The sequence below is a fragment of the Stegostoma tigrinum genome, chromosome 26 (assembly GCF_030684315.1).
Source record: "Stegostoma tigrinum isolate sSteTig4 chromosome 26, sSteTig4.hap1, whole genome shotgun sequence".
In the NCBI taxonomy this organism is placed as follows: Eukaryota; Metazoa; Chordata; class Chondrichthyes; order Orectolobiformes; family Stegostomatidae; genus Stegostoma; species Stegostoma tigrinum.
Window position 1 is genome coordinate 31373446 of NC_081379.1, and position 12837 is coordinate 31386282.

Here is a 12837-nt window from a genome sequence, read left to right on the forward strand (position 1 = left end):
CAGCAACATGCTTGACTTTATAGCACCTACTGTAGCTATCAAACTCAGTACTCCTTTAGGAGATGTGACTTGTCTTGCCCTCCAAAACATTGTCAGACATTTTGTGACATATAAAAGATATGTTCTACAAGAAGAGGTTGGACTGAACTGTGCAACACAAAGCTCCACAGCAGCGTATGAAGAGTCAAAGAAGGAACAGTATCATCAACATTCCTTACAAGGGACACCTGAATCTTTTTTTGCCAGATTCACAACAGGACTATGATTAGTCTACAAGAATGCATAGATTGATGTATTATTACAATCCATGAGCTAATAAACATGTCTATTACAATACAAAAGATGCTAAACCACAACATTGAGTCCCTCCATCACGATCACCTGACTAACCTTTCCCCGGACAGTTTAACATTATTAGCAACAAAGATAATGCCTAACACATCATCTATCGTCCCTTTAAATGCAGCAGTCACAGTCAATTAAAGTTCAAACTGGAAGTGGACTCCATTATACAAAATGACATTATCCAGAGGTTGAGCATCATACTGGCTGACATAACCTTAATTTCTTGTGCTCTGAACAATGAGCATTGTAGAGATATGTTCAGATCCAAATCAAATAAATATCAGCGCCAATTACATTTCCAAATCAACACAAAGGGACATTAGCTCAGACACAGGGACAGCACAGTGGCTCAGTGGTTAACACCGCTGCCTCACAGCACCAGGGGCCTGGGTTCGATTCCACTCTCAGGCAACTGTCTATGGAGTTTGCACATTCTCCCCACCTCTGCATGGGTTTTCTCTAGGTGCTCAGGTTGCCTCCCACAGTCCAAAGATGTACAGGCTAGATGGATTGAACACACTGAATTGCCCATTGTGCCCAAAGATGTGCAGGCCAGGTGAATTAGCCATCGAAAATCCTGGGTTACAAGGATAGCAGAGGGGGGGTGGGATGCTGTTCAAGAGGGTCAGTATGGACTTGATGAACTGAATGGTCTGGTTCCACACTGTAGGGAATCTATGATTTTTTAAAATCTTTCACCAAAGTCACAGGGACTGAAAACTTTTAAAGAACATCTCTCACTAGACATCATTTCCTCAGATTACCCTCAACCAGGTTATGTGAATAATATCACCAAGAACCCACCAAGTTTTCACTTTATCACAGAACACTCTGCAATCCTCAGAAAAACTAAACATGCAAATGATATAAATGTCCTTCAGCTCATGACACTGGCAAGAAATTAGTACTTTTTCTAAAAGTACATAAAATATAAAATATGCATAAACAAAGTTGATTTCTTCAGTTCAATCTACTTATCAAATGGCATTAGAATGTTGCCGCCAAAATTGAAGATATACAGAACATCTTCACACCACAAGACAAAGATGATTTACAATGGGATCTCAGTTTCTTCAATTTTGATTCACCGTTATTCCAAATTTTGCAACCATATCTCCTCTTCGAGACCTTCTCGGCAAAAACTTACCACACGTGACAGGAAGACCACTAGTCCATTTTTCAATCTCTCAAAAGTGTTCTTCAGTATTATGTTCCTTCAATATTTACCACATCAGAAGTAGATATATCCAATAAAGGTACCAGAGCATATCTATCACGGGATTGGAACCAAATGTAGTAGGTTTTCAATGTTTTAACATCAGCTCAGGCAAATTACTTCAGCAGTGAAAGAGAAACTCTTGTTCTAGTTTTTTGGAATATGACAGTTTCACAGACAACTACTGAATAAGTATTTTGTTGTTCACGCCAACCACAAACTGTTAGAAATTACCTGTCAAAATGAAGTACAGCTTCAGTGATTACTTGTCACAGACCAATTTTGAACTACAACACAAACCAGACTTCCAAATGACTAGCTTGGTACTCTTAGCTGACCTTCCAAGTCCGTCTAAGAACACAGATATTCCTTTTGACATACAAGTGAATACTATCGAATCTATGCTAGAACATTCCCTCAACAGCAATTCCAATCATTTTGGTCATAACCAAGCAAAACAGATTCGGCAAGCTATAATCAGATGATGATCGAGCTGCAACTTCATCAGCACCAGGTGGGCCTGAACCCATCCAACAAGTTCTTAGGGGAAAAGGTTCATTCTGGTGATAGAGATAAATTAGGACCCTCCATGAATATAATTTTTAACAATAATAAGCAGCAATTCAAATAATGTCAAGACACGCAAAACTATACAAAACATCACATGAGCACACAAAAACAACTAAGTGAATGATGCATAAATTCATTTAGTGGGCCACCATTAATAAAGACTGATCAACTAATCAAGTTGAGTGAAATATACCAACATTATTAACCCCAACTATAGAGAGAACCTATCATCCCATGTAAAATTCCCTATATGCCATGGTGTAAGCCTGCCTGTCAAATATTTTAGATGTCCAAAGACACTTTTACATTCTGTTAAATGAATATTTGACCGAATTTTATATGACAAAAGATGATACCAGCGCAATGATTTTTACACATTGACTGTGATATTCAGCATGCTCAGTGTTCATAAACAAATTGTGTCTGACAGCAATCCGCATTTCACCAGTGCATCCTTACAAGTGCTGGAAATGACTTGTCCATCATCTACCTCTTCTCTTCACTACCCTCAGCCAAACAGTCTTGCAGAATGCACTGCACACAGAAAAATCTATGATTGTCCACGGCATTTTGGCACTTTGCCAAAATTTTCAGATGACCATACCAAGAATATATTTTACCCAAGGAAACAATTTACCCAAGGAAGCAAGTTACCCACACTGATAGCTCTAACAGTTGGAAGGCAAATTCACACAATTCCTCTCTCTCAAAATTTCACCCCCCCCAACCAAAACGGAACAAGAACATGATCAATGAAAATGCAGACAGTTATCCCAATATGAACGAGCACACAGCAAAAGATAAGACTTTCATATGGACGCATGGGTTCTCAGAACATCACCAAGGTCACATGGCATTTTAACAAGAAATAGTCCAATCCTACCAAGAGACAAGCAACATATTCAAACTGCATACAACAAACCACGTATCAAACAGGATAACAATTTGGATGGTGAAAATATCATGCCAGCCAACAATCATGCTTTACAATAGATAATGTGATGGGAGATAACATAAGCCAGGTTATAATAACTGCATGAGAACTAAATCTAGTCATGTCATCCATCCAACAAGGCTAACCTGAATGTGTAGTGACAATGTATCTATGCCCATTCCTATACAGGTTTGGAAAAGCAGTCCCATTCTTTAAAGGGAAAAGGGAGATGCTGTATTAAAGCATAAATTCCAGACCAGGCGAGCATTTAAGACAGTTACATGACATTACAAGTCTGGACTGGAAGTTGTACTGGGTCACTCCATGTTCAATGCAACTGGAATCAGAGCTGTGCATTCAGTTAGTTACTCGTGCACAGGAGTCAGTAAGCAGAAACACTCCAGATTATATATAGACTTCTGGCTCAGAAGTAGGGGCACTACTACTGCATCAGAAGATCTGTCTTTATGACACACATTACTTACGAAAATATACTGAGAAGCACTCAGACCTTAATAATAGCAGTGGTATCTGACCCAAGATAGTATGCTAGAAAGCATACATAGCAATTATTCAGACATTTAGTTCATTCAGAGCAGAACAAATGATTGAATAACTATATTATTGATTATACAATAAATTATACTTCATTATCTTTCAGGACCAAGATATCTTATTCATAACTTATGAAAAGTCAATCCTTATGGATATAAAGTTTAATCCGGGGAATGCAGCCTGGTTTAGACATTCTGCAACAGCACTGGAAAAGGATTCAAAGGCAGAATACAGGGGTAACCAGAAGACTTGTAACTTTGAATTGCTGGAGAAACTCAGCAGGTCAGGCAACATCTGTGGAGAGAAGATAATAAAGTGTGAAGCTGGATGAACACAGCAGGTCAGGCAGCATCTCAGGAGCACAAAAGCTGATGTTTCGGGCCTAGATCCTTTATCAGAGAAGGGGATGGGGTGAGGGTTCTGGAATAAATAGGGGGAGAGGGGGAGGCGGACCGAAGATGGAGAGTAAAGAAGATGGGGGAGAGGAGAGTACAGGTGGGGAGGTAGGGAGGGGATAGGTCCGTCCAAGGAAGACAGACAGGTCAAGGAGGTGGGATGAGATTAGTAGCTAGGAAATGGAGGTGCGGCTTGGGGTGGGAGGAAGGGATGGGTGAGAGGAAGAACAGGTTAGGGAGGCAGAGACAGGCTGGGCTGGTTTTGGGATGCAGTGTGGGGGGGGGAGAGGTGGGCTGGTTTTGTGGTGCAGTGGGGGGAGGGGACGAACTGGGCTGGTTTTGGGATGTGGTGGGGGAAGGGGAGATTTTGAAGTTGGTGAAGTCCACATTGATACCATTGGGCTGCAGGGTTCCCAAGCAGAATATGAGTTGCTGTTCCTGCACCCTTCGGGTGGCATCATTGTGGCACTGCAGGAGGCCCATGATGGACATGTCATCTAAAGAATGGGAGGGGGAGTTGAAATGGTTCGCGACTGGGAGGTCCAGTTGTTTATTGCGAACCGAGCGGAGGTGTTCTGCAAAGCGGTCTCCAAGCCTCCGCTTGGTTTCCTCAATGTAGAGGAAGCCACACCGGGTACAATGAATACAGTATACCACATTGGCAGATGTGCAGGTGAACCTCTGCTTAATATGGAAAGTTATCTTGGGGCCTGGAATAGTGGTGAGGAAGGAGGCGTGGGGGCAAGTGTAGCACTTCCTGCGGTTGCAGGGGAAGGTGCTGGGTGTGGTGGGCTTGGAGGGCAGTGTGGAGCGAACAAGGGAGTCATGGAGAGAGTGGTCTCTCCGGAAAGCAGACAAGGGTGGGGATGGAAAAATGTCTTGGGTGGTGGGGTCGGATTGTAGATGGCGGAAGTGTCGGAGGATGATGCGTTGTATCCGGAGGTTGGTCCGCCTCCCTCTCTCTCCCTATTTATTCCAGAACCCTCTCCCCATCCCCCTCTCTGATGAAGGGTCTAGGCCCGAAACGTCAGCTTTTGTGCTCCTGAGATGCTGCTTGGCCTGCTGTGTTCATCCAGCTCCACACTTTGTTATCTTGGATTCTCCAGCATCTGCAGTTCCCATTATCACTTGTGGAGAGAAGGCAGAGTTAAGAGTTACGAGTCCAGGTATCAGAAGGCTTGCTTGAATGAGGACAGCAGCATATTTACAACAAATCGGGGAGAAAGCACAGCAAACCGAAACAAAAACAAATCTGCAACAAGTCCGACAGCATCACTGCACAAGAAAGCAGGGTTAACGTTACGGGGCCAGCGATCCTTCTGCAGAACCTGCTGGGCAAGTTGAGGACCTGTGTTGGAGACGGACTGCCACAGTGCTCCTGAGATGCTGCTGGGCCTGCTGTGTTCATCCAGCCTCACATTTTACTGCCACAGTCCCTGGCCGGATTAAAGGTGGAGCAGGGGAACCTAATCGCGTTCCAACAGCACGCCGTGTGTGGAAGAGATGCCACAACATGACAGCGTACAGAGCTATCTCTGCTCCTCCACGTTGTTGTTGTTGTTGTTGGGATCGGGGATTCGGACAGAGGAAGGGGGGGGGGGGTTAACAAAGTGGACACGAGATACCCCTCCAGCACGCTCCCCCCACCCGGCCTCTTGGACTTACCCCGCTCGGCAGGTTCTTCACAATGAGCCGGGACATCTCGCAGCCCGCTTTCCCTCCCCGGGTCCTAGCGCTGTCACCCCTCCCGCCCTCTCCCGTCCTTGGCCACGGGCTCCCTGTAACGGTCACACTCGCCGCGAGTCCGGGATTCTGGGCCCAACACGCGATTGCCTGCTCCCAGAATCCCTTGCGGGGGCACGACGGCAAGCAGCGGCGGACTAAATTCTCCGGGCGCAATCTTCACTTCAAAACGGGCAAAGAGCTGACTCGCTCCTACAGGAGCAGTGATTCCAAAGCGTGTGAGCGGGGTGTTTTCTGGATGGGTTTCCAGCAGAATACTGCCCTGGAACCAAATGAGGGAACGTTACATTGAAGCAAAATGGTGCCAGAAATCTGAAATAAAAACACAAAGTACTGGAGAAGCTCAGCAGTTCTGGCAGCATCAGCGCAGAGTCCAAGATAATGTCTTCATTAGATCTCTTCACAAATGCTGCCAGACCGGCTAAATGTTGTCTTAAGCTCAGTAATAAGCCAGATTTAGTTAACAACCTAAAACAAAGTTAAATTTAGTTAACAGTCTCACTGAGTGTGAATGCTTATCTAGTTGCCATAACGTGATCAAGTTGGTGTGGTGATTGACAGGGAAGGCAAATCAAGAGGTTATTTATTGATTCGTGTAAATTTGACTTAATGAAGATTAAACCAAAACTGTAAATTAAACCATGCGTGTAAGTCGATGAATAATTCCAAAATCCATACAATATGATTTTTTTAAAATGAAAAGAACACCGTTTATACACCTAAGGAACAATGACTCTATACTTGCCTAAAACAAAAGCCATGGATGATTTATGGGGTAAAAGGCCACATAAAGTTATTTCCACACGGACAATGCAATGACTAGCACAAATCCTGGAAACATTTTGTTTCAAATCTATTCCTTCAAATAGACATTAGTAGGTTGGCTACCAAATTCCATCAGATGTTTGATTTACAAAGCACTAGAGTTGACACCAAGCTAGTTATTGTGCAAAACAATATTGAGTTGAAAGACAGATCAAAGGACAGCGATTTTTGGGGCCTGGTAAACAGAGTAAAATACCAGTTCCTAATATCCTATGCTTGTAATGTTGAAGCTTACTTTGGCTCCATGTACATCTGTGAGACAATGTTCCTCCAATCAAATATAATCAAGTCCTTAAGCCATAGGAACAGAAATTAGGCAATTTGGCCCATTGAGCTGCACTACCATTCAATCATGGCTGATGCATTTCTCAACCCCATCCTCCTGCTTTCTCCCAAAACCCTTGATCCCCTTGACAATCAAGAACCTATCTGTATCTGTCTTAAATGTACTCAATGACTTGCCTCCACAGCCTTCTGTGGCAATGAATTCTATAGAATCACCATGCTCTGGAGAAGACGTTTCTCTTTATTTTCGTTGCAAACTGTCTTCCCTTTACTCTAAGTCTGTAGCCTCAGGCCCCAGTCTCTCCTGCCAATGGAAGCATCCTCCCAACATGTACTATGACTCGGCCGTTTAGTATTCTGTAAGTTTCAATTAGATTCCCCCTTCATCCTTCTAAACTCCATCGAGTATAGGCCCAGAGCCTTCAAATGTTCCTCATAACTGTCTTTCCTGCTAGGCTCCTCTCCCAGTCAGTTCTGGTCAGCTCTTCCATCATTCTTCTGTAGTTGTCTTTATTCAATGTAATACCATTACATCTAATTCCATTTTCTCCCCCTCAAATTGCAGAGTAAATTGTATCATATTATGGTCACTGCCTCCTAAGGGTTCCTTTACCTTAAGCTCCCTTATCAAGTCTGCCTCATTGCACAACACTAAATCCAGAATTGTCTGTTCCTTAGTGGGGTCCACCACAAGTTGCTCCAAAAAGCCCTATTATAGACATTCCACAAATTCCTTTTCTTACAATCCACTGCAAACCTGATTTTCTCAGCCTCCTGCATAATGAAATCCCCCATGATCACTGTAACCTTGCCTTTCTTGCATGTTTTTTCTATGTCCTGCTCTATTTTGTGCCCCAAAAGTCCATGAATCATGCCTGCCTCACAGTTACTATTTCATGGACTGTATATGACTAGCAGTCTCAAACTATAAACCAGACTTCAAGGCACTGGTAGATAATATGCAGTCAAGGGTGTAATGCCAAGATTTGTGGAGTAAAGGACAAAATGAATAATAATGTATGTTTGATTTTAAATTTATACTGTACTAAGAATGGAAGATGAGAGACTGCTGCCTTAGGTTTTAAACAGTGAAGTTCGTGTCTTGCTAATGAGATCCTTATGAAACCTTTTTCCATGCATTTACGTGTCATTACTAGCACAACCTGCTTTATTTCTACACAGCTTCCAAATATGCCCCCCCCCCCCCCCCCCCCCCGGCTCTATCAAGCTACATGGCACCAATACTCAAGTCAGATCAGTAACCTAGAGACAAGTAGCTCACTTCCTGTTTCTCTGGGCCTTATCCAGCTCTGTCTGTGCCACAGTATCCCTGGATGTTCGAAGGATATCTCCCTCTTCCAACCTTCATCCAAGCAAGTTGGCAACAACAAACTAACATCCTCACCATTGCATTGTACCTACTTTCATACCTACTCAGAATCCCAATTAGGATTTCAGTTTGGGGCTATGGATCACTTCTGCCAGGCCTCTCAGTGTGCAGGAACACACGCTTATGCATCTACACAGGATGCTTCCAATCGCTCTAAGCTTCAGCTCTTAGTGGTCACGCACGTTGTGTTTGTTTGGAGGCCATCAACCTTGGGAACTTGCATTTCTTTTAGGGAGAGGCAGGAGTTTTTCATGGCTCAGATCAATGAACAGCCAAGGGGTTAGATATAAATGACATCATTATGCTACATTAATTTCACACTACAACATTGTCAGAAACTTATTCCGCAAATACACTACCTGCTCTTCAAACAGCCATATGTGAAGGTCACAAAGGAGCTGGCCTTAGTGAGGTTAAGGGTGACTATGGTCAGTAAGGGTTTACTGCCATAGTCGGTGAACGGGATCATCTGATTGCAGTTCAGAGGGTTAGCAATGGTCAGACCTATAGTTCAGGAACAACCAATCAGGAATTACACGTCAATCAATCCAGCACAGTGGAGTCGTCAGTCCAGGTTATGGGCCAATGTTTCCTGCTTTAAGTATTGGATAAGGCTGAAGATAACAGGAACTGACAAGAATTGATAAGAGGCTGAACCATGGTCTATTATGTGAATTTTTTTTCTCTATTCATTTGTGGGATGTGGCTGCCGCTGACTGACCAGCATTTCTTGCCCATCCCTAGGTGCCTGTTGGAAGGTGGTGGTGAGCTGCCTTCTTGAATCGCTGCAGACCTCCTGCTGCAGGTTGACCCACAATGCTATTAGGGAGGGAATTCCAGGATTTTGAGCCAGCGACAGTGAAGGAGTGGCGATATATTTCCAAATCAGGATGGTGAGTGACTTGGAGGGGAGCTTAGAGGTGGCAGTGTTCCCATATGGCTGATGCTTTCGTCCTTCTAGATGAAAGTGGGCTTGGCCATGTGAATGGAATCATACTGAGTCAGTCAGGCCTGCGAAGAGTTAAAACTGCAGGAAGTCAGGAACTGCTGTCTCTACCAGATAAGACATGCATTTGGACAAAACATTCAGAATTGGTCTTGTGCACACATAATTCTGATTAAGGCACACACTTGGCACAGAGATTCGTATATAAAAAGCCTGAGGAAATCCTTTTGTTCAACAACACTTCAAAGGTTAATGTTGTGCAAGAAGTACCCTACTTCGAGCAGAGTTTCAGCCCGGCATGCTACGAACTCTCCTGGATAAGAATGATTGGGTTTCGTTACAGAAATCAGGGTAGTGAAAGACAGTGATTGAGATATCTCTAGTAGTTAAAAGTGTGTGTTATTCATTTAGATACCTAATAAATGAATTGTAGTTTTGTAGAGTTCTAGGTGTCTCCGCTGTATCTTCTTCTCTGTATGTATTATTATCTCACAGAGACGGGCAACATAATTTTGGCGTACCTCTGGGAATTGACAAGAAGTAACTTTAAGTTACGCTGACACCCTGCCTGAGCCTGAAATTAAGAGGACGGTTGTCTCACGTTAGGTCTAAAACTAAGTGGGTGCTGGGAAGGAGGAGGTCGAAATTTAGTAGTGAGAAATACAAAAGGATCAGCAGACACACTAAGAAACTTAGCGCTAACAGAGAATGATGGGTCCAGGGAACTCTGACTGGAGAAGACTTCTTCAACAATATGGGGCTGGGGAGTGGCAAGTACTGTGAGTATACCATTAAGACTGGTATGGAAATTGGAACCTGTGGGGATACTGTCTGGAGTATGGCAAAAGATGACAGAGAGAAAAGGAACTTTGAGAAAGAGCAGAAAGCTGCAGCAGTAGTTTGTATGTTGGAAGATTGGGAAGAAAAGCAATAGCAACCAAAGGTAGCCGAACTTAAAGAAGAGATGAAGAGACTGACTGTGAAGGTTGGGAATTTACAAAGCCAGAGAGGTGGAGACCTCATGCATATAAACCAGTATCAAATGCAGTGTGAGAAATTAATGAGGCAAAAGGAGAAAAATGAAGAGGAAACTAAAATGGCTCACATGCAGACAGAAGAGTTAAAGAGACAATGTAGCTGGGAATGTAGTGCATAAGTCAGGACAGGAGCAAAAAGGGACCTCGGGCAATCACACAAAGTATATAAAGCAGATGGAGAGGTTATACAGTCAGATTTCTGAGCAAAGAGGGATAATATTTGCATTTGCAACCCCACTCTTTGAGGAGGAAGATGGTGGCATCAACTTGGGAAGGCTAGCAGAGTAAGTGGCCAGATATGGAGAGGAGGACCCAGGGGAATGGGGTCCCCTCTGGAAAGAGGGCCAGAAGTAAGGTCTGTTGCCCCTAAGGCCCACCCCGATCTCTAAAGGACAACAGCCAGCAGTGCCAGGTGTGCAACCGCAACAGCCGACATTACATATACCAGCCCCTAATAATGTTCAACAGCTCGGAGCTATGGCCATGTGTATACGCAATTGTCAGCCTGGGGATGACCCCCGAGAGCAGTTCCAAGTTACCCACAATCCAACTGAGGCCACAAGTGGGTTGTGCTCCAACACACAATGACAGTAGGCCTCTCCTATATGGATGTGCGATGCAAAAGGGGGTGGACAGGGAGACCCTTAGTCAACGGTATGGTAGGAGGGTCGGCCTATCACTTTCCTTTGGGACACGGGGGATCACCCTGAACACAGCTATTGAAAATCATCATGATTGGAAAATACAAACAGAGGTAATCTTGAGTGATCTTACAGGACATTCTCAAGTAGGACAAGTGACAAACCCTTTAAATATACAAATAGGAACTGCAGAGATAATGCATCTAATATTATTAATGAAACTCCCAGCAAATCAAGAGCATATCCCATGAAGTGATTATATGGCTAGAGCATCACTGTGCTTTGATTCAGTGAACTGAATGATGTGGCAAATGCCAGGAGTAAGTGAGGAGCAGTTTTTTTTTGCTGAAATTCCTGCAGGAAGGTGTGTACAGTGGGAGAAATGTGAATCTGTCCTGCTGACATGAGTGAGGACCTGATAGTACAAGGAATTTTTGGGCAAAACCAGGAAGTGTTTGCCAAATGTAAGGATGACTGTGGACAGATACAAGGGGAACTGTGTATGCAGGGCTCAGATCCAAAGCCCCGAAAGCAGTATGGATTCCCCAAGCAGGCTGAAACTGATATACAAAAAGGTAGTGCAAAGTCTGGTAGCACAAGGGGCATTAAGGTAAGTCACCTGTACAAATAATTCACCTATTTGGCTAGTAAAGTAACTGGAATGAGTTGATGGCTGACTATTGATTGTCGAGGACTAAATAAGGTAAAGCCCTTAATAGGTTCCTTGTGGCTATTAGCCCCAAAACCATGATTAAACAGAATGAATCTGCACAGTGGTTTACGGTGCTGGATATAAGTAATGGATTTTGATTAATCCCTTTTTCCAAGGAGCATTAGTATAAATTTGCATTTACCTCAAAGGGAAAGCGATATATGTGGACTGTTTTGCCATGGGATTTCACAACTCTCCATTAATACTTCATCAAGGCTTAAGCAATGAGTTGTGGGTTTTTCTAGGCAAGACTGCCTGAAATAGTATGTTGATGGTTTGCTTTTGCCAACGGGAACCAAACAGGAGCATTACCAGCTCCTGAGTAAGCTATTGCAATTATTAAAGGAGTTTGGGTTAAAAGTGAATCCAAACAAGGCTCAGATAATGAGGCAGGAAGTGAGTTACTTAGGAGTGGTGTTAACACCAGGAAAAAGAGAGATAGACAAACAAACAATTGAAATGGCAGCTAGACCTCCTATCCCTACAGATGTGAAGGGATGAAGATCATGTTGGGCTTGATTGGGTATTGTAGAGACCATATTGATGGTTTTGCTAAAGGCAGCACCACTAATGGTGTTACTGAAGAAAAATACCCCAAGGAAATTGAAGCCAGGTCACCTGCAAGCAATAATAGTTTTGAAATAGGGTTTGGTGAGTGCTGCTGCCCTAAAAACCCCAAATACAGCTGAACCATTCTCCATGAAGGTGGTTGCAACAGACTCCATAACATCAGAGATCTTATTACTAGAGGTGCATGATCAGTTGAGATCGGTAGCCTCTGCCTAGCACAAGATCACGGCAGTAGAACAGGGATACACGGCATCTGTTGGCAGTATTCTGGGTGGTATGACATTTTACTTACATTGTAGTGTTGAATCCGTTGACAATTTTGAAGTTCCGTCCAGGAAAAGATGAGGATAAGTAATAGCTCAGAAATATTAGGATCAAGAAAAGGCAGGTAGGACAGGATTCATTCATTTGTCATTTGTTTTGATATTATGTGTATCTTTCAATATGTGAAAGGTGTATAACAATGTATTTGTGATGAAACAAGACTGATTTGTAACTTTTTAAAATGTTTATGACTATAGTTTTGTTAAGTACAATGATCTAAGTGGCATTTCAGATAACACAACTGAAGTAATGCTTTATTGAGAACACAATGCTGTGAGGATGTAATGCTTACCACTGTCTGGAGTTGCCCTGGAGGATGTAGAAAACCCAACAGAGATGATCCTCATAT

At 43.3% G+C, this 12837-nt stretch overlaps 1 protein-coding gene across 4 annotated transcripts in view; it reads right to left on the reverse strand.

The window, feature by feature from the left end:
* The window catches only part of rbm19 (RNA binding motif protein 19), a 239328-nt gene extending 233478 nt beyond the window's left edge, over positions 1–5850 (reverse strand). For all 4 annotated transcript variants that reach the window (XR_007249971.2, XM_059655088.1, XM_048556299.2 and 1 more), the window contains exon 1: positions 5681–5850. Coding sequence is in view for 3 of the 4 variants with exons in the window: in XM_059655088.1 (XP_059511071.1) it covers positions 5681–5716 (36 nt within the window). In the remaining variant the exon portion in view is untranslated. The remainder of the gene's footprint in view (positions 1–5680) is intronic.
* Positions 5851–12837: the final 6987 nt, after the last annotated feature.